The sequence below is a fragment of the Primulina huaijiensis genome, chromosome 3 (genome assembly GCF_012295235.1).
Source record: "Primulina huaijiensis isolate GDHJ02 chromosome 3, ASM1229523v2, whole genome shotgun sequence".
Classification (NCBI taxonomy): Eukaryota; Viridiplantae; Streptophyta; class Magnoliopsida; order Lamiales; family Gesneriaceae; genus Primulina; species Primulina huaijiensis.
The window spans coordinates 20,817,984-20,845,682 of NC_133308.1; the positions used below are offsets into that span (position 1 = coordinate 20,817,984).

Here is a 27,699-nt window from a genome sequence, read left to right on the forward strand (position 1 = left end):
ATAATTCTTCAATATTAACCAATTGGCATGATCGATTAGGACATCCTGGTTCAACAATGATGCGAAGAATTATAGAAAATACACATGGTCATCCATTGAAAGACCAGAAGATCTTTCAGAATAATAAGTTTCAATGTAAAGCATGTTCTCTTGGAAAACTTATTATAAGACCATCACCAGCCAAAATCCAAACTGAATCACCAATGTTTCTTGAACGTATTCAGGGTGATATTTGTGGACCAATCCATCCACCATGTGGACCATTCAGATACTTTATGGTATTGATTGATGCCTCCAGCAGATGGTCACATGTATGTTTATTGTCAACTCGAAATGTTGCATTTGCAAGATTACTTGCTCAAATAATAAAATTGAGGAATCAATTTCCCGATTATACAATCAAGAAAATTAGACTTGATAATGCTGGTGAATTTACTTCCCAGACTTTCAATGATTATTGTATGTCTATGGGAATCATTGTTGAGCATCCTGTTGCTCATGTACATACTCAAAATGGATTGGCTGAATCATTGATTAAACGTCTGCAAATGATTGCTAGACCAATGATTATGAAAACAAAGCTCCCTATTTCTATATGGGGACATGCAATTTTACATGCTGCTTCATTAATTCGCATCAGACCAAGTGCATATCATAAATACTCCCCATTGCAGCTTGCATTTGGTAAAGAACCAGACATTTCTCATCTGAGAATTTTTGGATGTATGGTGTATGTGCCTATTGCACCACCTCAACGAAAGAAAATGGGACCTCAAAGAAAGATTGGAATTTATATTGGTTATGATAGTCCATCGATCATTCGATATCTTGAACCACAGACAGGCGACGTGTTCACAGCACGTTTTGCTGATTGTCATTTTAATGAGGAAATCTTCCCAATGTTAGGGGGAGAACAGAAACATACCGAAAAAGAAATTACATGGTATGTATCATCATTGTTACATCTGGATCCAAGAACAAAACAATGTGAAAAAGATGTACAGCAAATTGTGCACTTGCAAAGAATAGCAAATCAAATACCAGATGCATTTGCAGACACAAAAGGGGTAACTAAATCATATATACATGCTGCAAATGCCCCTGCTCGAATTGAAATTCCGAAGAAACAAATTGAAGATAGTCATGATGTCATTAAACGCCTGAAGCGTGGAAGGCCAGTTGGTTCCAAGGATAAAAATCCTCGAAAAAGAAAATTCATAGAGAAACACAATGATCACAAAATAGAGAATGATGTTCCTGAAGAAACACATAATGATCACAAAATAGAGAATGATGTTCCTGAAGAAACACATGATGATGAAAATGTTTTGTCAGAACCACAAACTGACGAGAATCATGAAATCTCTATCAATTATATTAATACTGGAAAAATATGGAACCGAAAAGATATAGAAGAAATTGATGATATATTTTCTTATAATGTGGCAATCGACATCATAAATGATAATGAAGATCATGAACCAAAATCTTTTGGTGAATGTAAAAATCGGCAGGATTGGATAAAATGGAAAGATGCCATCCAGGTTGAATTGGATTCGCTAAATAAACGTAATGTTTTTGGACCTATAGTCCTTACACCTGAAGGTGTAAAACCTGTTGGATACAAATGGGTTTTTATTCGAAAGCGAAATGAGAAAAATGAAATAGTAAGATATAAAGCTCGACTTGTTGCACAAGGTTTTTCTCAAAGGCCTGGAATTGATTATGAAGAAACGTATTCTCCTGTGATGGATGCAATTACGTTTCGGTATTTGATTAGCTTGGCAGTATCTGAAAATTTAGAAATGCGTCTTATGGATGTTGTTACAGCCTACTTATATGGATCACTTGATAGTAATATATATATGAAAATCCCTGAAGGATTTAAGATGCCTGAAGCACAAAGTTCAAAACCCAGAGAATGTTATTCTGTGAAATTACTAAGATCATTATATGGGTTGAAGCAATCCGGCAGAATGTGGTATAATAGGCTAAGTGATCACTTGATGAAAAAGGGATATGTAAATAATTCAATATGCCCTTGTGTTTTCATTAAGAAAACAACATCCGGATGCGTAATTATTGCTGTATATGTTGATGATTTAAACATCATTGGAACAAATAAGGAAATTCAAGAAGTTGTGTCATACTTGAAAGAAGAATTTGAAATGAAGGATCTTGGAAAAACCAAGTATTGTCTGGGTTTACAAATTGAACAAAAAGAATGTGGAATATTTGTTCACCAGACAAATTATACAGAAAAGATCCTTAAACGTTTTAATATGGACAAATCAAATCCTTTAAGTACTCCAATGGTTGTTAGATCATTAAACATAGAAAAGGATCCATTCCGTCCATGTGAAGATGATGAAGATATTCTTGGTCCAGAAGTACCATATCTAAGTGCTATCGGTGCCCTTATGTATCTTACAAATTGTACAAGGCCTGATATATCTTTTGCCGTAAATTTATTGGCAAGATTTAGCACATATCCAACAAAGAGACATTGGAACGGAATTAAACATATATTCCGTTATCTACGAGGAACGACAGACTTGGGACTTTTGTATTCAAAAGATGCTAATCCAAGTATAATTGGTTATGCCGATGCTGGATACTTATCTGATCCACACAAAGCACGTTCTCAAACTGGATATGTATTTACTCGTGGAGGCACTGCAATTTCTTGGCGTTCACAGAAACAAACACTTGTAACAACTTCATCAAATCATGCCGAGATTATTGCACTACATGAAGCAAGCCGTGAATGTGTGTGGTTAAAATCAATGACTCAACATATCCAAATCTCATGCGGATTATCATTCGACGAGAAGCCTGTGATACTATATGAAGATAATGCTGCATGTGTTGCTCAAATGAAAGAAGGATACATAAAAAGCGACAGAACTAAACATATTCCTCCTAAGTTCTTCGCATTCACCAAGGAGCTTGAGAAGAATAAATGTATTGATGTTCGTCACATTCAATCAAGTGAAAACTCATCAGATCTCTTCACAAAGGCACTTCCTACGACAATATTCAGAAAGCACATATATAATATTGGGATGCGCAATCTACGAAATTTGTGAAGAATTGTTCGTGTCAACATGAGGGGGAGTTTACGTGACTGCACTCTTTTTCCCTTACTATGGTTTTTATCCCAATGGGTTTTTCCTAGTAAGGTTTTTAACGAGGCAGTATAAAAACACGTAATGTATACAATCATTATGATCATCATCACAAGGGGGAGTGTTGAAAAATTATTTAAAAATGTGTTAAATATTTGTGTTGAAAATGTGAATGTTGAATGTTGAAAATTAGGTAAAATTAGGTGTTGAATATTGAAAATTAGTGTGTGATGATGTAGGTAATGATGTATTTTATTTTTGGATTATTTGTAAAAAATTTTCTATAAATAGATCTCTTATTTGTGAAGAAAATCACAATTGAGTTGAGAGAAAAATATTATAAAGTGTGTAGTGTGATAATTTTGAGAGTTTGAGATTTTTACTTTTTTACCGTAAATTTTTACTTTTTCACAACAGATATTTTATATTTTCTTTTGCCATGAACAGACGCTTGTGACAGGCTTTGCTAGAATTTTTGGGCAGCCTGTTGGAATAATTGGGAACAATGGGATATTGTTCAACGAATCTGCTTTAAGGCCGTCTCCAACCCATTGCACCATATTCTGCATTACATTTTGCGCTACATTAGTGCTATACCAAAATCATCTCCAACCCATTGCACTACATTTCGCACTACAATAGAATATTCTCAGAATATTCTTTTTTATTTCAACATTAATATTTATATTTCCTAATAACTATTTATAGTTTGATAATACGATAATATTTAAATCTTAGAATTTATATATTAAAATTGGAATTAATTATTTCGTATAAAAAAATCAAATTATTTGAATTAATTATGTCATATAAAAAAATTTAATCAAAATATTCTTTGCAAAAAATATACAAGTCATTGGAATTTAAAAAAACACGAGCATTTAATATTAAATGAATAATACAACACAAACACAATATTAAATATTTGAAGAACTATATCATTCCCACAAATGCTCAATTAACGTATTTCGTAGTTCATAGTGAGCATCTCTATTTTTTATTTTTTTTATAACGAACGAAAAATTCTTGAAATCTGGCATTTTAGTTATTGACCACCATTTTAACGTCTGAAGTCGGTGCTTTCATTGCATTTAGTGCACTAAGATCACGTTCATCTTCAATAATCATGTTGTGCATGATAATGCAAGCTTTCATTATGTAATGTAAATCGTTTTTACGCCAAGATCATGCTGGAGATGCCACGATCGCAAATCGAGATTAAAGAACACCAAATACACGTTCCACATCTTTTCTGCATGACTCTTGTTTCATAGCAAAATATCTCTTTTTCGGTCCAAGTGGGTCACGAATAGTTTGCACAATAGTTGACCACTTTGGATCGATACCATCGGCTAAGTAATAGCCAATATCATATTCTTTTCCAAAGATAGTACAATGAGCAGGTGGAGCAATGCCTTGAGCCAAATCGGAAAACAAAGTTGACGTCTCCAAAACATTGATGTCATTATTTGAACCAGGCATACCAAAATACGCATGCCATATCCAAATATCATAATCGGCCACTGCTTCTAAAATAATTGTTGGTGACCTACTACGACCTGTATATTGTCCAGCCCAAACAGTAGGACAATTTTTCCATTTCCAATGCATACAATCGAGACTTCCCAACATCCCCGGGAAGCCTCGTTGTTTGCCAATATTCATTGGCATTTGTAGATCGCAAGTACTGATTTGCAAAAACTTCCACTACAGCTCTCAAAGACCAATTGGAGTGAAAAAAGCCAAAATAAAGAAGAAAAAAGATGAAGAAATTTCTCAAATTCAACGCAAAATGGAAGAACAACATCGCGAGCTTTTGAATGTTTTGAAACAAGGAACTGCCGAAAGACAATAAAACTACGACCTTCAAAAGAGTAGACTTGAACAAGAGGAAAGAAATATGGATGAAATAATTTTATACAAAGATTTGAGCAAAATTACTGATCCAACTCTGCGTGAGTAAACTAGAATTCAACAACAAAAAATTTTGCAAAAAAGACTTGAAGATGAACGTCAAGATAACGACAACTTTGGATCTTATTTTGGAGATATTGGAGGATCGGGGTCTGGTTTACCTTATTACTAACAATCTATCTTTTACGTAATTTTTTTCATGTTTCGTAATTTTGTTATTTCTTAGTTGTTGTCGTTGTTATTTGTTGTTCCGTAATGTTTGTTGTTTGTAATTTGTACAATTTTTAACGCACTAATAATTTAATTTGGTTGTTTTTAAAATTTATAGTTTTATACTTAATTATTTTCAAATCAAAATATTAAAATTTTCATAATTAAAATTTCAAAATTTTAAATAAACTTAATTTAATATTTATTAAATTTATTAAAAAAATAATTTATAAATTTTATTATTTAATTGAAAAACTAAGCAATTAAAATAATCTAAAACACTTTAAAAAAATTAAAAAAATTTAAAATGCATGTGGAGTTGAAAATAGCGCAACTCTATTTCAGCGCAAATTGGAGAGTTGAGTTGAACCAACTATTTTAACGTTACGATAGGATTGACACTATTGTAGTCTTAGGATTGGAGTTGGTCTAAAAGGAGCCCATTTCATGGAGTTGTGTACTCAACGTAACATCCCATTAATCTTTCTTCAAAAAATCACGGGATTTATGGTATGCTGTACATTTGTAGTAACTTGATATTTGTCCATTTGTTCTCATTGAATTTAGTAAATACTAAATTGTGATGAGACCAGTTAGTCCTTTTTGTTAACAAACGTTTTTTAATTTTATGTACCCTCTAGATTTTTAAAAATAAGACGATCTCTCAAAATGTTGCAGGTTGGTTCCAAATCTGAGGAAAATGGTATAGCTAAATCCGGTGCTAAAATGGTGATGGCAGTATCTTGCGGAAAGGTAAGTTTATCTTAACTTGTCTGCTATATAAGCATGCTTCTTCTGGCCTTATTCTGAGGCAAATGGTATTGCTAAATCCGGTGCTAAAATGGTGATGGCAGTATTTTGTGCAAAGGTAAGTTTATCTTAACTTGTTTGCTATAAGCATGCTTCTTCTGGCCTTATTGCTTTCTGGAGAATTTGCATTCCTGGCACATCCTTTGCACGGCTCAATCGAACTCTCGTTTACCAAACAATACAGTGGACCTGGATTTGTCGTTCTTTTATATTTTTTTTCATTTGATTTATTTCATTTATGCCCTTTAAGAAGTCCAAATGGGAAATGAAATCTAACTGCGCCTAATTTTCTTTAAACTGAACTTGGTGTAGGTTCCCAAGATTACAGTTATTGTAAGTGGAAGCTTTGGGGCTGGAAATTATGCAATGTGTGGGGGTGCACACAGCCCTAACTTCATGTTCTTTTGGCCTAATGCCAGAATATCTGTGATGGGTGGACATCAGGCAGCCTCTTCACTTTTTTTTTTTTTTTTTTTAACTTGCAGCAGCATTTTCAAGATTTTTCCTCGTTTGAAATGCTTGAAATATCTTTTTTTTTTTTGTGAGTTGAAGATTTCATTTGATAGCACCATGCGATACGCAAACGACATCCTCAATTAGGATGTACTCTGTTGGTAAAAACTGATTGTAGCACATGCAGTGGACAAAGATCGAGTTTAACAGGAAAATTCCACAAATTTTTAGAAGATTCTATAGGCATAATACTATTAAAAAAACATCTATTATCGAGGCAGGCATGATATTGCAGTATAGGGGCTGCAGCAGAACTTTCTAACCAAGACACAGCTAAACTAGACAGAACAGACACCATGTAGAAATAAATAGAACAGACACCCAATGTCGCCCCAATGTCTTAAAAATTAAAAACAAAAGTAGTAAAATGAGTTGATTCTAACTTTTTTTTATGCACCCACGCGTGCGTGTAGAAAACTCACCCAAGTGAAGCCTAGAAGAACTCTATTCTCAAGATCCAAATGACTTATTTTCAGCCTAGAAGAACATTATTCTCAAGATCCAAATGACTTATTTTCAGGCCGCAGATACAAGAAAGATATTAGGCCTCTGTGTTGCTACTTCCATGAATCGTAAGCCCGAGGATACCAAATTCGGGGTTTTCAGAATGTAATCCCCGGAGATTAAGGACGCCCGGTGCTATGCTGTTAGATAACAATTAGTTGGTGTATCATATCTCATATACCACAAAGTATACTGTTCTGTCTCATAGCAAAACATTGCCAAGAACCTGGCCTGTTCTACGCATATGTTTGATAATCTCATATTTGTAAATTACTGAACTTTGAGTTGAAGAGAAATAATCATTTCTTATATTTGATATCTACTTATTTCATTTTTTATTTGCTTAGGGAAGCAGAAGAAAGTCACATAAATGCAGCATTGAGGTATGCATAAAATTCTATTTTTTTCCCAAAAAAAAATGTTGATTAAATTTGTCACTATTTAACTCCCAGTTGAGATCTAGTTGTCGGTTAACGAGATCTTACAGTGGGATATTATATTCGTTACAAATCTAATGATTATCATTGATCCAAACATAGATCTCACGTAAAATTATTTTTTAATATAAACTTCGACTAAGAAGTCGATTGTGGTATTTTGTCGTATCAACTGATACTGCATAGAGGCTATGATGACCTTTCAAGTGGAGAGCATACCTCAAAAATATCCAAACTAATGGTTAGATCCAAGTCCAATTATTTTTCTAAAAAAAGTACTTATAATTTAATATTGATTCCACAAATAATCTTACCCTAAACATAAGGGTATCTTAACATCAATAAAGATCAGGTACGTCAAAAGATAAACTACAGCAACATTTCAAAATTCCACGCTCTTACTTGAAAATCGAACTTTTCAAAATCACAAATTGACTGAGAAATAATCTTAAGTTTGATTTATCACAATATAAAATATTTTAAATTAATAATTTGCCTGCAAAATATCTTATAACATCGTATTAGTCAAAATAATAATTTGAAATAAACATGGAAAGTTTGTAGTAAAAACTTTTAGATTGTGTTTGACGAATGAATTTGAAATCTATAGATTAATATGATGTTAAATATATATATTATTCATTTATATATTAGTTAGATAAAGTAGAATAAATTTTAAATAAGACATTATTATTGAGTAAATTTGAAATTATTTTAAAATAGATTTTTATTTTTTTAAATAAAAAAAATATATTTAAAGTCAATCGTTTGGACAAAAATTCTGGAAAAACAAATAAATTGTGTAGCATCGACTTCGAACTCGACGGCACCACGTGCCAAATTCTTTTCACATCCCTGTTATTTTGTTTGGAGCTTGGTTGATTTTATCCCAATCGCTTTCCTTCCTTCGATTCCAAATACGCACGCGGCGATTCAAAACTTACGTATTTCGTGAAAATGTGTATATTTTATCTTTACATTTGAGAACAGATCACACGGCATCATTTAGATTTTTCAAAGGGGCTGTGGGTTTTTTTGCTTGCGCTTGAAATGGCTTCGCGCGGTTCTTGTTGCTCTTTTCTTCCATTTTCTGTCACGGGTCCTCGATTTGCAGTTGTTTCTTCGATCTCAGTGGGACAATCGCATCCCAGTTACCGGTTCGGGCTGTCGTTTGGGCCCGAGAAGAGAATCGGGAACGCCCGGAAGTTGCACTCCCGGTTACGAGTTTCCTGCCTTCGTGACACCAAAGGTATGCAGAATACCCAGCTCAAATTCTTCGAGAAATGCGATTTTTTTGTTATGTTTTTTAATCGGATTCGTTGGTATTGTATTGAGATTTTCATTCATCTATCTCGATTTAAGATCTAATGATTTATATATTGTATTATGATGATCTTATGAGATAGTGGATGCATTAATGAAGCTTGATGTGTGATTCATTTGGTAATGGAGTTGACATAAACTTCAAATAAACAGCTGATGTTTATGATGAGACCACGTGAAGATCCACTCGGTTTCTATGTAAATGTGGCGTAAAGAAACAAAGTTTTGTCATTGTACAAATGTTATGGCAGACTTTGGAATTCGCCCCTGAAAAAAAAAATCAAACTTATGTTGAGTTAATTGATTCATTTTGCTTACCTATACTTCATTGGTAACTTAAGAAGGCTAGCCTCCTGTGGCATGATTGTGGACTCACCTTGTAAAAATCTGAAATCCCTGGTTTAAAATTGATTAGTTCTCTACAATTATAAATATTTTAAATTATATGCTTCTTACATTGTTTTGAAACCTTGTGTTGTCTGAAAATCACAGATTTAAACACTGATAATTTCATATCTGAGGTGTTGAAAAATATATTGGTTCAGACTCTTGATTGGTTATTTCACCTCAACTTTATATGTTCTCATTTCATCCTCCTCCACAGCCCCTGAAATCGGGGTCCTTTGTTTCTCTGTTGTGATCAGTGGCCTTATGTTGAGTAACTGGATAACCTTCAGTCTTGAACTTCAATATAATCAGTTTCTTTGTCTGTCATTTCGTTTCCTTTAAGATGATTATCATACTCAAGATTAAAAGAATGCAAATTGTATATACAGGGAGCTGTGTAAGCATGTGAATGCTGTGAACTGTAAATACATGGAACACATTCAGGTTTAAAAAATTTTGATTGCATTTTCAAGTTGTTTCTACAATACATGCGTGAGTCTTGAAAAGTGATTTTGACTTCTGGTTATGTGATTCTTCGGTTAGAAACTTCCTATTTTCTTCATATGTTTTGGTATCTGGATTGAGCTGTGGAATAATAGGAATTTGGAGCTCCATATTAAATCAATTTAATGCGATAGATAGTCCCAACTTTATATGTCAAAAAAAGAATTTTTTCGTTGTTTATTGGTTGCTGGTTCATTATTAGGTTGTTTTGTTGGTTGTATAGAACTCAAGTTGGAAGATATGCCGTGAGAAATGAACTAATGCTGCCTGCTTCATAATTAGTTATCTTCTTATTGTTTCCTGTGTCTGATATTAGATGAAATTTCAAAAATAATTTCAACCAAAGAAAACACTAAATCGTCCTTATGATATGCAAATTCCATCTCTGCTTGCAAGTATTGTTGCAACTGCAAGAAAATTATTGGCATATAAATCCCATATGCTTTCTACCTGAAAATGGCTTAGGATTAATTAATTCTTTTCTAAATGGCCTTTCTTTTCATGCAGCATCTGTCGTTACTGGCATCTCGTGGGATAAACTAATTTTAAACAGCGATACCCCAGTACTCGTTGAATTTTATGCCAGTTGGTGCGGGCCCTGCAATATGGTTCACCGTGTAATCGATGAAATAGCAACAGACTACTCTGGAAAACTAAAATGCTTTGTCTTGGATGCAGATTGTGATCCACAGATTGCGGAGAACTATGAGATTAAAGCTGTACCAGTGGTATTGCTGTTTAAAGATGGCGTGAAACGTGAGTCTGTTATGGGCACCATGCCCAAGGAGTTCTATATGGCCGCCATTGACAGGGTTCTGGCTTCATAAATCTGTGCAAAAATTTGATGGGACGTCGATCATGCTGAGTGCTGAGTTACGAATTTTATGTACATTGTCATGTTATAGTTGTCTAGGACTCTTGTTGCGCTGTTGCGGCATCTCTCACTTCTGGGTAAACTTGTGAATACTTTTTCAGGAATGTGAACTGAAATCAGTTGCTTTGTTACTGTTTTCAATCGAGTGTGGGATCTGCAGAAATAGTGTGTTTTGGGCTTTTATAACTTTCTTGTAAATTTACTTCACGTATCTACATTCATTTTTTTTGTGAATTTAACTGATTTTAAATGTTTCACAGGTAAAGGATGGAAAGTCAATGTAATAATAAGAACTCATATATTTTTCATCATATATATGTATAGACATATATGTGTTTCTGTTTCTGTTTCTGTTTCATTTTATTTGACACATTTTTGTTCATCGAAGATTCAAATTATGTGTACTAAATTTTTAATACACTTTAGAATTTATATATGATAATTCAATTGCAACGCATGCACAATGGTTTTTCTTTCTTAATAAAAAAAAATTGAAAAAAAAGAACTGTTTTTAGTAGAATTTAAACCACCACACTTTAAAATTTCATCTTTCTTGGCTTTATTTAAACATCACAATTGAGCAAATGTCTTTCTTTTTCCTAATATAAAAGAACTCAATGAATAATAACAAACAAGACAAACGAGAATTGGAAACTAACAATTATCCACATTAATTATAACCAACCAAATACATAATATACAAGAGTGGGTTTCTTGTGAGACGATCTCACGAATCTTTATCTGTCAGACGGGTCAACCCTACCGATATTCACAATAAAAAGTAATACTTTTAGCATAAAATACTTTTTCATAGATGACCCAAATAAGAGATCCGTCTCACAAAATACGATCCGTGAGACCATCTATCACAAGTTTTTGCCAAGATACAAATGGAGAGAATTAATTAAGGCAAAAATTTGTGTGAGACGGTCTCACGAGTCGTATTTTGTGAGACGAATCTCTTATTTGGGTCGTCCATGAAAAAATATTACTTTTTATGTTAAGAGTATTATTTTTTATTGTGAATATAACCCGTCTCAAAGATAAAAATTCGTGAGACCGTCTCATTAATTAATCATAAGAAACTGTTTTTTTTTTTTTTTAACTCTAATCAAGTCGGCTTGTAAAAATATATATACTCTCTATTTCTCTAAAAACTTCAAAAATATATGTATACTTATTTCCTCTTCTCCGCCGCATCGGGAAAATTCGTGATTCCTCTCCGTCGTCGTCGAAGAGCAGCCGCCGCCACCTTGATGAGCAAATCCTGTTAATTTTGGGCAATCTTTCTTTCATCGACATAGGAATCTCACCTCGTCAGTCCGGTGGTAAAGAGATTTTTACAAACTCACCTACGATTAAATTATTGTTTGTTTTTCTTATTTGGCGAAAATTCTCAGTCCTCGTCGACTCGGGACAAGTTCACTTCCTTTTCTGGCTGGCGCAATCATCATGTGTGTAGACATTCATAGATATGGATTATTGGATTGAGTTGTTTTTCACTTTTTTGAGCCTTATTGGATCTATAATCGCTATATGGTTTAGCTGTTTATTTAATTGTTGGAAATAAAAAAAAAACATATTCTTCAATTTTTCTTTGTTGTTATAGTGATGATTGGTCGGATTTCTGAGTAGCCTTCTTAAATTTCATTCTATAATGGGGTCGGGTAGTAACTAGTCTCAAGAGTGCTTGAAAACTGAGTTTAAGCTTTGTTCTTTTTCATCTGAATTTGAAATGTTCTTAGTCATGTTTGGCTTTAGATTTCGAGAGCAACTCGGTTTCTTTTAAACTTATCTTTGGGTTCTTAGAAATTATTTTTCTAGCTACTTAGCAACAGCGTTCCTCTGAAAATGCACAATTCTCTTAACTTTTTTTATTGAGAAAGATCGTGTACTTGATACAAATAATCTCTTCTCGTTGCAAGTTCGAATGCCCATGAGTAACTCTAACACAGACAAATGTAAAATATAATAGTTTATGTGCATAGATACTTGATTAGAGAACTTCAGTCAAGTTGGACTCTGCAGCTAAAGAATTTTCGTGCAACTTCTTCATGGACTGATGAATCATATGTTCCACCCTAATTGTATAGTGGACAGTGGACTGTTTATGTTAGTCTTGATGCTGGAGTTTTTTTATTCAAATTTTTTTCCACTGATTATTTATATTGTTTTCATCAATGCCATGAAGGTATAAGTCATTCAAGATTTTTGTAACTGTGATGTCAAGCTCCAGTGCACCTATGTTGGCATTGCAATCAGAACAAGGGCTGACACATTTGGCAATTTCGAATGCAAATCCATCTTTACCACATTTGCATCAAAAGCGAAATTCGTTGCAAGGTCCTGTGGTTATTCTTTGGGACATTGAGAACTGTCCCGTGCCGAGTGATGTGCGGCCTGAAGATGTGGCTGGTAACATTAGGATGGCCTTACGAGTCCATCCAGTCATTGATGGAGCAGTCACAATTTTTTCTGCATATGGGGATTTCAATGCCTTTCCTAGGCGATTAAGAGAAGGATTCCAGAGAACTGGTGTCAAACTCATAGACGTCCCTAATGGGCGGAAGGATGCAGCTGACAAAGCAATCTTGGTTGACATGTTCCTTTTTGCTCTTGACAATCCTCCACCATCATCCATCATGCTGATCTCAGGGGATGTTGATTTTGCTCCTGCTCTCCATATTCTTGGCCAACGAGGATACACGATAATACTCGTTATTCCTTCTGGGGTCGGTGTTTCGTCTGCTCTAAGCAATGCGGGTAGGTTTGTTTGGGATTGGCCTAGTGTTGCTCGTGGGGAAGGTTTTGTGCCCCCTAAAAAGACTCTCGTTACTCCTCGTGCTGAGGTTACTAGTTTCTTGATGGGATGCCAGATCAATGATTATGTAGATGGGCAGAATGAAGAAGAATCAATAGTGTACCGAGGGATCTCGAAAAGCTGTTACAATTCAAGAGATTTTTCAGTGACATCACAGTGTCTTTCGGAATATTGTAGTAGTTCATTATTAGCACCTCAAAATCCGACGACCTCCATATCGTGTAGTGTTCCAAATGGTCTGAACATTTCAATCAGTGGTCTTACTTCTTGCGACCAGAATGACTTGACATGGGTGCAACCAGGAGATCTAAATGGTTTGAAGGGACAACTGGTGAAGTTGCTTGAGTTGGCTGGTGGTGGTTTACCTCTAACACGTCTTCCATCAGAATACCAGAAAATTTATGGGAGGCCTCTGTACGTTTCTGAATATGGCGCTATGAAGCTCGTCAGTCTTCTCAAGAAAATGGCTGATGTGATTGCTATTGAGGGAAAAAGCCAAAAGAAATTTGTCTGCCTGAGGAACTCGAAATGCATACCTGTTGGTTCTCCTCCGCTGATATTGGCAAGGAGGGATAATAAGAAAGGAAAAGGGGTCCAGGAGGATAACAGCCATGGTGTGATGGCTGGAGCTGGGTCTTCAGATGAGTTTTCCGATGATGAGAGGGTTGTTCTTGGTGAAAATGATGATGCAGTGGCAAGGGAGAAGTCTAATTTGGAGATGAATGGTCCTTTCCGAATTGATCAAAGCCTCGACAAGTTCAAGTATGAACTCCAAGAAATTTTAGTGAGCTACTCCTGTCGAATTTTTCTTGGTTGTTTTGAGGAGATATACCAGCAACGATACAAAAGACCTCTCAATTATCAAACCTTTGGTGTGAATCATCTTGAGGAACTGATAGAAAAGATGGGGGACGTCGTGATGTTGCAAGAGGAACCTGCAACTAAACGGAAGTTTCTTATTGCTGTTGATGGCTAGAAGAAAACCTCACTTCTCGCTTTTGGCTCGATATCGTCCCCTAAGAAAGGTGGCTCGTTGCTCCTCCCTTATCATGTTCTATGATATACTCGAAGTTTTATTTTAGTCGAGTCAACGCAATGAGACTCTGTATCATGTTTTCCTAACTTAGTATCGTCAAAGGTATTTTACGTGGACTTGAGGGACGAATCATGACTAAACTGAAATCTCTGTATATTTACTTTCATATCAATTTATATAACGAAAGATGACAGTTTTTTTTTTTTTTTTGGCAACTGCTTCAGTTTGGCATGAAGTGGGAAACCAGCAATGATTCTATTTTAATTTATGCTTCTGCCTCTCAACACAAAGTGGAAGGAATATTTGTCAGAATCCGACGCTTATTTTTGGGGGGCAAAAGGAAACAAAGGCCAACTTAGTTGGATGTTTATATTCTTCTACACTAATATAAAAAAAAGTTACCCAAAATACTATGTGGGAGGTTGATACGACCATTTTTTAAAAAAACGACAATATCATCTACAGTTTTGATATCCTGCACACCTACTGCACACACCTATGTGAGCACCGATGAGATGTCACTCATTCATTGGATGCGTAATTTTTCTATATTTCATCACATCCAATGGATGAATGACACCTCATCGGTGCTCACATAGGTGTGCACGATAGGTGTGCAGGATATCAAAACTGATATCATCTATATCCCTTCAAACAAATTTATTTTACTCTTATCGTGCAAAACAAATTATACTTATATTTACTATAATGGAATTGATAAATTATATTCACGTGTTATGTATACAAATCACAAATAATTTTTAACATGATTGCAAGTTCGTGTTTTTACAAAAAATCATATCAATAGTTACAAACTGCAATAAAATAATTACGAAGTCAGCGATACCAAACTTCAAAAATAAATGTGCAGGTTACACAAAGGTAGACCATTTTTTGACAAAATTTCAACCGTCTGAAAGACTAAATAAACATCAAGAAGGAAGATTATATATTCTTATTTGGTGTAATGTGATTACTGTCATTCAACTTATTGCTGCCCGTGTGATCCCCTTCAGGCTATGGACACTTGCCTCAAACAATTTTCACCCAAGAATATCAAGATACATACAGTTTCTTACCCTCGGCACTTGCTCTTCTTTTGTAATGCTCCGCAAATTTCGAGCGAACAATTTCGACGACATAAAGGAAACTTAGCCGTCTCTGTCCATTCTAAGTTGGCTTAGAATCATATTCTCAACTAGAAACACACACAGATAACCTTGAAATGTAAACCTTAAATGGAGGGAATATTGTTCGGCGACTGAGGGGGGCTCGTTTCCAAGAGGAAGGTTCGGCTCCAATATGACCTAGATGTGCTCGAAGAAGAAGGTGGGCACTGCATATTCTTGCCTCTACTTTTCCTTCCCCTACTTCCAGTTTCTTCATCCTCCACTGCTTCGACAAAATCACCATGTAAAGGGTCTGTACTTTCATATAAAAGCCTGAGAACTTGCTTGATTGAAGGCCTGGCCCTCCCTTCTCTTTCAGTACACCATCTAATAATTGCTACTATGGTTTGAAGTTGATCAAAGTCGTACTCATCACCAAGATTCAGGTCCACGAGCTAGGTTATCCTCAACTCTGAAGCCAAAAACACTTGGGACGACTCAACCAAGTTCTTGTTATCTTGTATTACACGTCTTCCGGTAATTAGCTCTAATAAAACAACTCCAAAACTGTCGACATCACTTTTTTCTGTTAGCTCGTGTTGTTACATACTCTGGATCCATATAACCTGACAATATTTAAATTTTAGTATCTCGAGTATATATAGCATTGGATGTAATTTTATTAAACCTGGAGTTCCTCGTATATCGGTGTTAACAGGTTCAAAGCAAATAGAACCATCTTTTGAAGCATGTGCAAGGCCAAAATCAGCAACCTGGGCAATTGATAACGCAAGTAATACCTGGATGAGTATATTTCCTCGAAGGATCAAGCAAACATGAGGACAATTAAGCATGTTGCAAAATGTGACAGTTAACAAAAGCATAGGATCAAAGACACACATAAAAGCTATTAACCACCTAAACCACTGTTTCTGTAATGAGACCAGAAAACAAAAAGATCCTTCATTTCATAAAACATAAATTATCTCAACTAGCAACACATTTTTCATCTAACAATATATTGCTCTGACTTAATATCTCTATGGCAAAGAGGGGGATTGCAATAGAAGTGGAGGTATTCCTGCACAAGAAAACGTTATCACCAACAAATCTGAAAGATTAAAAACACTATAAAAATATGAGATCTGTGTAGGTCAGCATAATCCCAGAATTTACCAATGCATTCGCCACATCAATAGCAATTTGAATTCTTGTACTCCAGCTCAGAGGAGTTCTACCTTATGCTGAACAAAAACAATTAGGCACTTAGTATGTCGACCAAGAATCCTTTGCATATGCATTGTTATAACACCAGACATTAAGTTTGAAAAGAAACATACTATGAAGATGATCCATTAGGCTCCCATTTCCCATAAATTCGTAAACAAGAAACCTGCCATCAAATATGTTACTGGAATTATACTTCTCTGGCATTTTCAACTAAATGTGGCATATAACTTTTGATGCATGATAGAAGATAAATAAGGAAATATTTCAATGTGTTACCTTTCATTTCTTTCAATAGAGAAACCCATCAGAGCAACAAGATGACGATGGTGTAGACAAGCAAGGAGCTCTAGTTCTCTGCAAAACTCTTCCTCTGCCTGCTTCGAAACTTTGCTCATCTTCTTCACTGCTGCAACTAATCTACCTGGAAACTCAGCTTTGTACACGCCTCCAAATCCCCCTTGACCAATTATGGTGTTAAAGTTGTTTGTAGCCTTCTTTATCTCTTTGTAGCTGAATTTTCTAAACATGCAGGGCGGACCTTCACATAATTGTAATACATTCACCAACAAAAAGATTAGGATTATATGCTACATGAAAATATCTTGCCATAGTTTTGACGCCAAAATAAGATAGCATACTCTGGGAAGAAACTAAAGCACACAGTTGAATATAGATGCTGCAACATAATAGTGGAGAAAATGCAACAAAATATGAAACTTACTTAGTTCAGTCGTAAAAGCCCATCATCCATAATGTAATGCTAGATTTACAGCACAATGACCAATGGTTAAAGCTCTATTGAAAATCTCTTAATTTATATTACATTTATCACTTCTTTTATACAGTGAAATATTTTGGAATAAATATGACAGGTAACCTGTGCAGAAGAATTATATAAAAAGCATATCATAATCTTAATAATATCATATTTCATTCTAGAATAAATGCTTTGACTTCTACCACATACCATCCTGAAATTTTTTGGAGGATGGACGAATGGCTTTTGGGAATGTCTTATCATTCATACTAGTGCTCTCCAGCTCTTCGCTTTTTCGACGGATGAGGATAACAAAGACTACCAGCATCGCCACAGTTAATATTGTTACTGCAATACCTATGGCAGGAACTAGTGTAATGTGGTAAGGACTAACTTTTTCCTTAAAAGATGCTATCAAGGAAAGCTGAGTCGGACTAGCAGCAATTGGTGGGGTTGGAGATGCCTGAGGGAGAAGCAAAGTAGCAGCTGACCCTAAAATTGGAAGAAAAAATTACAACGAAACTAAACAAACAAAGTATATGAACTATTCAGCAAAGTAACCAAAAAGTCAGGAAATTTCGCGATTTTCATGCCTGGAGGCTTGAGAAGCCCTTGAACTCCAAAGAAACAGCTTGCGACATCAATGGTTGATCAAGTTGGCTTGCAATTGCAATAAAAGATGCATCCCTACAAGTACTCAATGTCACATTATCTACCGGCCCTAGAAGATTCCGAAGATATATAATACTGGCATTCAAACACTAAGTAATGTCCTCTGATAAAGGCACCTAGCAGTTTTCCACAACATCACTAAACTTTGGAGTCTGCTGCATTTGCGAAACATTTGATAGACCTTGGCAGTCGTAATTAACGGGTATTTTTGTCCCGAAGCCACAGGTAACTATTGCATTTCTTGTTACTCCATATATTTGAAAAGTTTTGGATATGTCACGGAGGCAGATCTCAGATAAATCCGAAGTTATCCCCCAGTTACTTGTTGAATTTGTATACTGAGAAACGGAAACAGCAATTACTGCATTAATGTATCGGCAACACTTTCCTCTGTCATCTTGGTTGGAGCACAGGGAGGCAGCTAGTGTAAAATTAGAAGAGCTCAAGTCCAAGGGGCAATCTGCAAACGTGAGAAGAAACAAAACCATATGGCAATCAGGCAATGATTTTCAAGAAAGTAGGTAGATTTTCAAAACAATAACAGATAAGTTTCGTATCTTAAAGAATTATTGAATAAAAAAAAAAAAAAAAAAAAAAAAGGCAGCAACAATGCGATCACATTAAATATTTTACATCAATATGCTTCAAAACATGGACATGCTACTCGCACGTGAAACTCGTCGACATTGCTATGATTCGATAATGACATTCACTCAATAACACCTTGCCTTTATTTAAGCATCATTTCCCCAGAAAACTTGGAAATACAAAAAGGAGGGATAAAAACATAAAGAAGTAAAAGCTGGGAGAGTCGCAAAATAGGTGACATGTGATGATAAACTTTTCTTGGGAAATTTATTATCCACAATATTTAACTTTACTTCGGAAATTATAACAGTCATGAATACCTGATATGGTAGTTTTCATATTATTAAAAGGAAATGGTGATTCTCTCCCGAAAAAAGCCAAACAAAATAACAAACACCAGGAAAGCTTTGATTACATAAAAAGCACAACTCATCCATCCAAATTTAAACCAAAAGCAGTAAAAAAAATGAAGAAAATAAACAAAGAAAATGGAAAACCATACTAGTATTGCCATTTGGTCATTTGTAAATTCGTGCTTCAAGTGCAGCATCGAGAAATAGCAATGTTTAACTAATTTTCAAGCTGCCTCCGTTCAAACACATCCATATTCAATTCTAATTCATGAACCACACATGCATACAACACAGGAATGCATTTTCCTCAAACAAATTAAAAGCAAGCCCAGCATTAAAATCCCCTGAAATAAAGCATAATGCAAATGCAAATTAACTGAGAAACCAACTAAAAATCGAAACTTTACTAGATTTATAATGACCCACATCACAAAACACTCAATTCATTCACCACTCACTACGAGAGGCCACAACACACGAAGGGACTCACCAAGAGCAGCAGCCATCGTTGCATAAAGCCGCATTTCAAGAAAGACCAGAGCTAGCATTAGACCCAGAAATGCTTCCTGTCTGCACGATTCCATGGCCAAAAAAAGCGGGCCCGCAAAGAGAGACTGAAGAGTGAAGCTTCAGCGCCGACGTATTCTAGTGCATTGAGGGAAGAATCTGCGGTGAATCCTTGAAGCAGACAGGGTCGAGTGGGGTGGGGTATGAGATTCTGGAAACGGAAAATGGAAGTGTAAGCGGAATTTGACCACTTTCTTTTTTGTTCTTAATTTACACTTCAAAACCTTTCTAATTGTGTTAATACTCTAATTAAAACGCCAATTTATAGCTCATTTAAAATTTATATTATATTATTAAATTTAAACTTTGGTGTTAATTAATTTTGGTATGTCAATGTGATATCAAATTTTTTTACGATTTTACACTTCATCATATTCGTTAGCTAACTTTGCTGACATACATTTATTAGCATTTGTATAAATCTCTTTATCTTTTTCCGATTTTTTCTTAAATTTTCACTAATTTCAAACTATATGAATAAATCTTATCTAATAAATTATTTATAAGTATCATATCATAATAAAATAATGACAAAAATTTGTGTGATACGGTATCACAAATCGTATTTTGTGAGACGGATATCTTATTTGGGTCATTCATGAAAAAATATTATTTTTTATGCTAAGAGTATTACTTTTTATTGTGAATATCGATAGGGTTGACCCGTCTCACAGATAAAGATTCGTGAGACCGTCTCACAAGAGACTTACTCTAAAATAATATATATTTTTACACAAAAATTATCAAACAAAAAAAAAATTTGAATATGACATGCATCGCATGTCACATAATACTGACAAGAATAACAAGTTTGGAACCATATCTCGGATTTGTGCAGTGGATCCACAATTAACTAGAATTTATGAATTTTTCTTTGATAAAAAATTATGAGTCTTTCTAATGTTCTTTTTTTTTTTTTTTGGGAATATGTATTTGGATGCTATTTGGTTTGTTTATAGAAAAAACTGTGCTAAATTTATTGGTTTTATTAAAATGCAAGTCAAACCAAAGTCTATTTAATAACTAAATTGAATCGAACTTAGAGTTTTGATTTTGGTCGATTTGATTCTATCGAGCTTAAGGTTTAAGTTTTTAAAAAACAAGATTTACATTGACAAGTTTATTTAATTTAATTTAACATATAAAAAATATAAGTCTTCTTATTAAATTAGTTCTCTCCCAAACAAACTCCAGTCTCATTTGCTCTATGCAATTATCATAATGATAATAAAAATTAATAAGAAATATTCTGGTATTTATTGCAGACAATTTTAATACGATTTATTTAAATACATAATTCGAAGATAAAATTTTGAATTATAGTTATACTGATAATTGGCTTCTTTTTTTTTTAAAATTGATTTTACTCTAATGAGTTGGCAATTTTCATCTAAATCTTGAACAGATAATTATATATTTCTGAACAATCCTAATATGCATATTAAAAAGAAAACTTTGATTACAATTGGAAATGTGACTAATTTCATGGTGCAAGAGTTCATACAAAATTGGCTATTATGATGATTCCAAGAAACGGCAAGTCCCTCGTAATATTATGAGGTACCACAGTTTGAGTAGGTCTCTTGTGAGACGATCTCACGAATCTTCATCTGTGAGACGAGTCAATTCTACTGATATTCACAATAAAAAATAATACTCTTAGCATAAAAAGTAATACTTTTTCATGGATGACCCAAATAAAATATCCGTCTCACAAAATACGACCGATGAAACCGTCTCACACAAGTTTTTCCCCCACGATTTTGGTGTTATCCTCAAGCTATAAATGCAATAATGGAAAGGCAATAATGGTGGAGTAATTTTGGGTTTATCCATACCACACACCGAAAAATAGCAGTCGTCGGATTCCCAAGGTTGAAAAAAAAAGGGCCAAGTAATTAAATTGACTTTTTTAATATCAGAAAAATTATAATTATCATGCATAAATCGTACCATGTTTTAGATTACTCCAATATTTACATGCAAATTTCTTCCTAAATTTAAAGTAAACCGGTAGAATTGGTATCAAAACGCATTGACAATCCATAAAACTAATGAATTGTCATAAAAGTGTTCAAGAAGTGTTTGAGTTGGTGGAATATGCTAGCATTTGGTAAGTTGTTAGGAGTTCGACTGTTCTTGTCAATATTTTCTCGGACGAGCCTGTTGCGTGAGAATTGTTCAGTGCAATTTATATATTTGATTTGCAAACTATTGTTGTAGTACATGATTCTCACCTCATAAAAACGAATTATAAAAATATAAATTAAATTAATTATAAAAAATATTGTACGAACACGCAACACATTCAAGATCACTAATATAATATAATATGAGTTATGTTACATGTATAATCGGATTACAAATTGCATTTAAAATTACAAAATTATCCTAAATATATTTTTGAAAAAAAAATTATAAATAAAGTGCATGAATAATTTAGAATTTCAAAACAAATATATAATCTTTGTAACCCATACCGATAACATATGGTGTATGACCGGTGTGCGTTGAGCGCGCGAGCCTCAGCAGTTCGTATAAATGGACGAGTCATTTTCAGTTTATCTGAAATCTCTCTTCTCCCCTTTTACTGAAACTGCAAAAAGTCACACAAAAGTTTCCGTTTTCACTTTTGTGTTTTCGTGAAAGAAATCAATTGCATCATTGACGCACAAGTTCGATCGATTTACGCATACATGTAAATGCGTTTTCCTGTTTAGATTTTGCTTATGTTCCAGTTCTATATACTTGCTTACGAATAGTTCTTCCTATTTTTACTCAGGTTCGGATTTATGAATTTCTATGTACGGATTCTGTTCCTCTCGGCGACGTTGTTCTTCGGCTATTCAGCAGCTAATAAGGTATTTTTCGTGCTTTTTCTTTCCGATTCATAGCAAAAAGGAAGGAAAACAGCTAAAATTGCAGAATTACATCTTGTGGATCTTATTTTTTTACCGTCAGTTACGATTTTATTGTTTTTGTGAACGGTTACAGCAAGGAGAAACGTGCGTCGCGAACAAAAATTGCGACTCAGGGCTGCATTGCGAGACTTGCCTGGCAAATGGCAATGTCAGGCCGCGGTGCACGCGAATTCAGCCTATCGATCCTCTCTCGAAGGTATAGTTGATTTCCGTTTACAATCCAATGCGTGTCTGTGTGTCGTACTTTGGAGATTTGAAGTGTTTGATTACGTAAATGTTTTCCCTTAACTTGTTGTTTTTAGCTGTGCAGTGATTGGTTTTGATGCGATCGATTTTTCAGGTGAAAGACTTGCCGTTTAATCGGTACACGTGGCTAACAACGCACAATTCATTTGCTAGATTGGGAGAGAGATCTGCGACTGGAAGTGTCATTTTATCTCCGCAAAATCAGCAGGACTCCATAACTAATCAGCTCCATGTAAAACGTTTGCTTTTTTGAACCTCTCCGTGTCTTGGAATATTCTTCTGGTATTTGTATCTTGCTAGCATGTGCTGTTGCCAGATTTTTAGTAAGGGGGGTATACATTAGAAATATCTCGTATAACATTGTGGCAGTGTCATTTGTCCATGACTTTTGTAGATTGAATGAGGATGGTGGGTTTACAGTTTCAAGCTATTTGTATAGCATTATTGATTGTCTGGACATCTTTCAAATGTTATTTAATGGTCAAGTGTGAAAACTCTACATGCTTATTAGACTTCTTTGTTTTACAATGCAGGGGTAGGTGAACACTAGCAAGTAGTAACTTCGCGTTTACTAAAAGAAAAGTCAGAAATTCAGGGTTTTTTAATAACTTTAAGACTATGACCTGATTGGATCACCATGGTAACATCGAATATAGTTTATAATAGATCAGAAGTAGCTATCACTGAGGTAATAAAATTGCTGAAATGTGAAATATTTCCTACCTTTTTTGGGCATAAAATGTATCAATTAAATACTCTCCTATTATGAAATTTTAAAACATGCTTGTCTTGTAATCAACATGGAGAGTTCGTCCTTAACATGTGTCAGTTCTGAATTGAAAATTAAGCCATTATCCAGGATGAGCTGACTCTGCAAAAGATGGTGAAAACTGTTGATAAATCCTCACCAGGTTGTCGTCCATGTCCAAACGAAAACATTTAGGAATTGGAAGACTACATTTATAATATCTTAGCGTGCCCTGAGTTCATAACTTGTTTCCAGTATTTAAATGTTTTTCTCATGTTACAATTTTCCTGCACTGGTGTTAACATGAGCTCTACTTATTCAAGACAACCTATAAATAGTCAAACATTATTGAAACCTCTGAACGAGATGATGTGATTCTTTTTTCCAATGCAATAATACTATACTAATTACATAATACAAAACTTTCTTTGGACTAATGAAATGCAGAATGGAGTTAGAGGGTTGATGCTTGATATGTATGATTTTGAAAATGATGTCTGGTTATGTCACTCATTCGGGGGAAGGTGCTACAACTACACTGCTTTCGTAAGTATATGATCGCTCAGATATCACTTCACTATTGGGTCGTTCATCATGAACCACTTCATTCCATTTTTTCAGATGCAACATCAAGTGTACTATCAATAGACAATATATTCTTGATTTATGTCATTCTAATCTATTGATAATGCTTCCCAGCAACCTGCTATAAATGTTTTGAAAGAGGTCCAGTTGTTTCTCGAGTCAAATCCTTCTGAAATAGTCACCATAATAATTGAAGATTATGTTACATCTCCCAAGGGCCTGACGAATGTATTTAATGCCTCTGGCTTAAGTAAGTATTGGTTTCCTGTATCCCGAATGCCAACAAATGGTCAGGATTGGCCCAAAGTTGATGATATGGTGAGACAGAATCAACGTTTGGTAGTCTTCACTTCTAAATCTTCCAAGGAATCTACAGAAGGCATTGCTTATGAATGGAGATACGTTGTAGAAAATCAATGTAAGCCTCTTATTCAATCTAATATCTATCCCAAATTGATTTTGCCGAGTAAAATATTCGAAGATCTCTCCTTTGAATTATAAAAACTTGCAGATGGCAAAGGTGGAATGGTAGCTGGATCATGTCCTAATCGTGCAGAATCACAGGCAATGAATCTAACGTCAAGGTCCCTTGTCCTAATGAACTACTTTCCAGACAACCCTGATGTGGCAACCGCATGCAAACACAACTCAGCCCCATTGATTAGCATGATGAACACATGTGAACAAGCAGATGGCAGAAGGTGGCCTAATTTTATTGCAGTTGATTTTTATAAGGTAAAGCATATATTTAATTTTATCAAAATTTAACTCGAATAAACTCGTTATGACCACCAAGTACCACATATTTCAAGTACACAACAATTTTTACTACGTAAACCTTGCAGAGAAGTGATGGAGGAGGAGTGTCTGAAGCCGTAGATATGGCAAATGGTCAACTAGTTTGTGGCTGCAAAAGTATATCATCTTGCAAGGTTTGCATTTCTATTGCAGCTTTCTTTATTATACCATACTTCACGAGCTTATTATAACCCGGAGCCATTGTGTTACCAACCGTGGATAATCCTAATGTAGGAAAACATGACTTTCGGAGTATGTGAACCACCTCAACCGAGCATCGCTCCGGGTGCAGCAGCGAAAACCGTGACCAGTTTCGGGAAAATTGATAGCAGACCCTCCCAATTGAAATGGATGTGCAGTCTACTTCTTACAGCAATTTTATCAATGTGAACACCAATATCAATGAAAATTGGTGTGACATGGCATCTTATCACGCAGAGAATATATTTTTGGAATATATTACTATAGTAGGTGTGACATCAGCTGACAAAACGAATCATTGAATTGTTAATATAAGAGTTTTAAGGCACGAGTTTGCAAACAGAAATTAAAAATATAACTATTCTTTTTCTTTTTTGGTGGTTGAGAGAAGGCTTACATATTCTTCATTTATGACCAATTCTTGATTCCTGTAAGTTTGTGAACCCGTTTCTGGTGGTAGATTTGGATGCTTATATATCTTTCAATCCAATTGTTCCACGATAGGAATATTTCGTTCCTTGTTCCATGTTTAATTTATTTTAAAGACTTGGATAGATGCCCTTTTTAACCACATCCAATTATTTACATCAAATAATATATTAATCACGTCATTCTATTTTATTTTTATTATCTCTAATGACATCAAATTTCAATTTTTTTGTTAAACCCCCAACTCGCTTTTCCCGACCCCATCTTTGGGATGAATTACTTGGAAGTTGCGAAGCAATTGTGTTAGCGAATCCATGCGTGCCCTTTAGTTCTAGAACCGTTTCCTGCACAGCTAGTATGCACAAGCTACGCAACTTCCAAGTAATGGAGGGCATGATCTCAAATTGTATGATGTGAGTTTTAATTTTATCCATGTGGTGCAATTTCTTTGGATCCTGCAGGGTATGATGGAGCATGATGAGATCCCTCATATCATACAATTTGAACTTTTCACTTTTTCTTCATCATAACTTATTTTTGTCTTATAATTATATAAATCTTAACTTACTATCTTACTAAGGAAAAAGGGAATTACATAATTTAATTTAAAGATTTTAGAAGAAGTAGCTTAAGGTGGTATTAACATCAATAATAGAAACACGGTTGAAATTCAACATATTCTTAATGTATTACTCATTCTAAGTGTATATCCAATAATCTGTATTTATTTATTTGTTTTGATGATGTCCTTAGCCGCTACTTTTCGGTGCGCAATAGATAAATTTTAAGGATGACTCAATAGTCTGCGAACTACTCTAGCCAAATAAAACCACACTAAACAACATGCTCGTCTAAGAAGGTGCTAGTAGGAGACACGCACTCATGGCTATTGATTAAACGTTCATTTACTCCACCAATTTAGAATCCTTTCGGGCCAATCCACATTTAATCTTATATGTGAGGTTCGTGATTTTTACTATAAACCTCACATGTATTAATGAATAAGGACAGTTGGATACAATTTTAGGGTAATACCCTAAAGTTAAGATCTCATAACTAACTCATAAAGATAGTATTCACAAAGTATGCAACAGGAGAAATTGCAATTTTTGTCCTGTAAGTAGACATGTTTTGGGTTTTAATTCTTTAACGTGTCAAATTTTGATTTTAATTCAGTAACTTAGATTTTTTTGTCATTTTTTGTACGAAACCACTAAATTCATCAGATATTGCTTATTAGCATTAAAACTCTCATATGTAACCCATGTGATAAGAAAAAAATTTACATTACACACATTAAATATACATAAACAAAAATTAATGGGAAACGACAAAAAATTATCCCGCCATTTTGAACTATTGATGATTGTTTTGCTTTTTTTATGAGATAAATTTTAATTTGAGCAATATGGGCTTAATTCTTATCACATATGCCATCTAAGAGAAAATCAAAGCCAAATAAATCATATTTGATGGATCTAGTAGTTTCGGGCAAAAAATATCAAAACAAAAAATCCAAATTATTGGATGAAAATCAAATTTTGATTAGTTACATGACTAAAACTCAAAATAGATCAACTTACAAAACTAAAATGACAATTTTCCCTTTAGCATATGATAAACACAAATAATTAACCAACTAAAGTAATTATATGACGAACCGTGTTTTAAAATACTAATACTTTAATATTTGTGAAAATTTTGAAATTTTCTTCTTAAATAATTTATTATAAATATAACTCGTAAAATAAATTAACGGTCTCCACTCATACTAAACTAAATTAATATTAAAACTGCATTATTTGAAATACCACACCCATTGAAATCCCAAGTTTAAAACCTCCACCACAATTTGAAAAAGTCTAACATAATATAAAAAGTTCAACATACTAGTCACCAAAATCAATGCAATAAAATAAGAGTAAATAGTTTTAAAAATGTGCATAATAAAACTCGTGAACTACAAAGTCCTTGGGTCTGCACTGCCCCTAGTTCGAGCCTACTCACTGGTCACCGCCTCTCGTCTCCTCAACT

The 27,699-nt window shown here is 34.5% G+C and overlaps 4 protein-coding genes, 1 long non-coding RNA gene and 1 pseudogene across 6 annotated transcripts in view; 5 read left to right on the top strand and 1 right to left on the bottom strand.

Moving 5' to 3' along the window:
* The window catches only part of LOC140972231 (methylcrotonoyl-CoA carboxylase beta chain, mitochondrial-like), a 7,216-nt gene extending 3,553 nt beyond the window's left edge, over positions 1–3,663 (top strand). For both annotated transcript variants that reach the window (XM_073434683.1, XM_073434682.1), the window contains exon 4: positions 3,576–3,663. In XM_073434683.1, the coding sequence (XP_073290784.1) occupies positions 3,576–3,585 (10 nt within the window). In that variant the 3' untranslated portion in view covers positions 3,586–3,663. The remainder of the gene's footprint in view (positions 1–3,575) is intronic.
* A 2,019-nt stretch (positions 3,664–5,682) lies between these two features.
* LOC140972233 (uncharacterized) lies at positions 5,683–6,505 on the top strand. Its single transcript, XR_012174476.1, has 3 exons — positions 5,683–5,762; positions 5,931–6,005; positions 6,375–6,505. It is a non-coding gene; the product is annotated as an uncharacterized lncRNA (long non-coding RNA).
* A 1,855-nt stretch (positions 6,506–8,360) lies between these two features.
* LOC140973653 (thioredoxin M3, chloroplastic-like) lies at positions 8,361–10,948 on the top strand. The gene is made up of 2 exons (XM_073436628.1): positions 8,361–8,765; positions 10,238–10,948. Exons 1-2 carry the CDS (start codon positions 8,567–8,569, stop codon positions 10,555–10,557), a joined length of 519 nt encoding a protein of 172 aa, XP_073292729.1. The 5' UTR covers positions 8,361–8,566; the 3' UTR covers positions 10,558–10,948.
* Positions 10,949–11,763: 815 nt separating this feature from the next.
* Positions 11,764–14,661, top strand: LOC140973654 (uncharacterized). The gene is made up of 2 exons (XM_073436629.1): positions 11,764–11,932; positions 12,796–14,661. The coding sequence occupies exon 2, from the start codon at positions 12,827–12,829 to the stop codon at positions 14,399–14,401; it is 1,575 nt and encodes a 524-aa protein (XP_073292730.1). The 5' UTR covers positions 11,764–11,932; positions 12,796–12,826; the 3' UTR covers positions 14,402–14,661.
* A 621-nt stretch (positions 14,662–15,282) lies between these two features.
* LOC140973656 (probable receptor-like protein kinase At1g49730) lies at positions 15,283–19,943 on the bottom strand (annotated as a pseudogene).
* A 2,288-nt stretch (positions 19,944–22,231) lies between these two features.
* Positions 22,232–25,668, top strand: LOC140973655 (PI-PLC X domain-containing protein At5g67130-like). Its single transcript, XM_073436630.1, has 9 exons — positions 22,232–22,435; positions 22,520–22,598; positions 22,732–22,854; positions 22,999–23,136; positions 24,100–24,198; positions 24,352–24,655; positions 24,749–24,972; positions 25,083–25,169; positions 25,270–25,668. Coding segments are annotated over exons 1-9 (1,212 nt in total). The 5' UTR covers positions 22,232–22,433; the 3' UTR covers positions 25,426–25,668.
* Positions 25,669–27,699: the final 2,031 nt, after the last annotated feature.

Excerpts from the sequence above, each read along its gene's own strand:
- LOC140973653 (XM_073436628.1), top strand. The coding sequence starts at position 8,567 with ATGGCTTCGCGCGGTTCTTGTTGCTCTTTTCTTCCATTTTCTGTCACG. Across the intron at positions 8,766-10,237 it reads CTGCCTTCGTGACACCAAAG|CATCTGTCGTTACTGGCATC; the intron begins GTATGCAGAATA and ends CTTTTCATGCAG.
- LOC140973654 (XM_073436629.1), top strand. The coding sequence starts at position 12,827 with ATGTCAAGCTCCAGTGCACCTATGTTGGCATTGCAATCAGAACAAGGG.
- LOC140973655 (XM_073436630.1), top strand. Across the intron at positions 22,855-22,998 it reads CTATCGATCCTCTCTCGAAG|GTGAAAGACTTGCCGTTTAA; the intron begins GTATAGTTGATT and ends TCGATTTTTCAG. Across the intron at positions 25,170-25,269 it reads AAAGTATATCATCTTGCAAG|GAAAACATGACTTTCGGAGT; the intron begins GTTTGCATTTCT and ends ATCCTAATGTAG.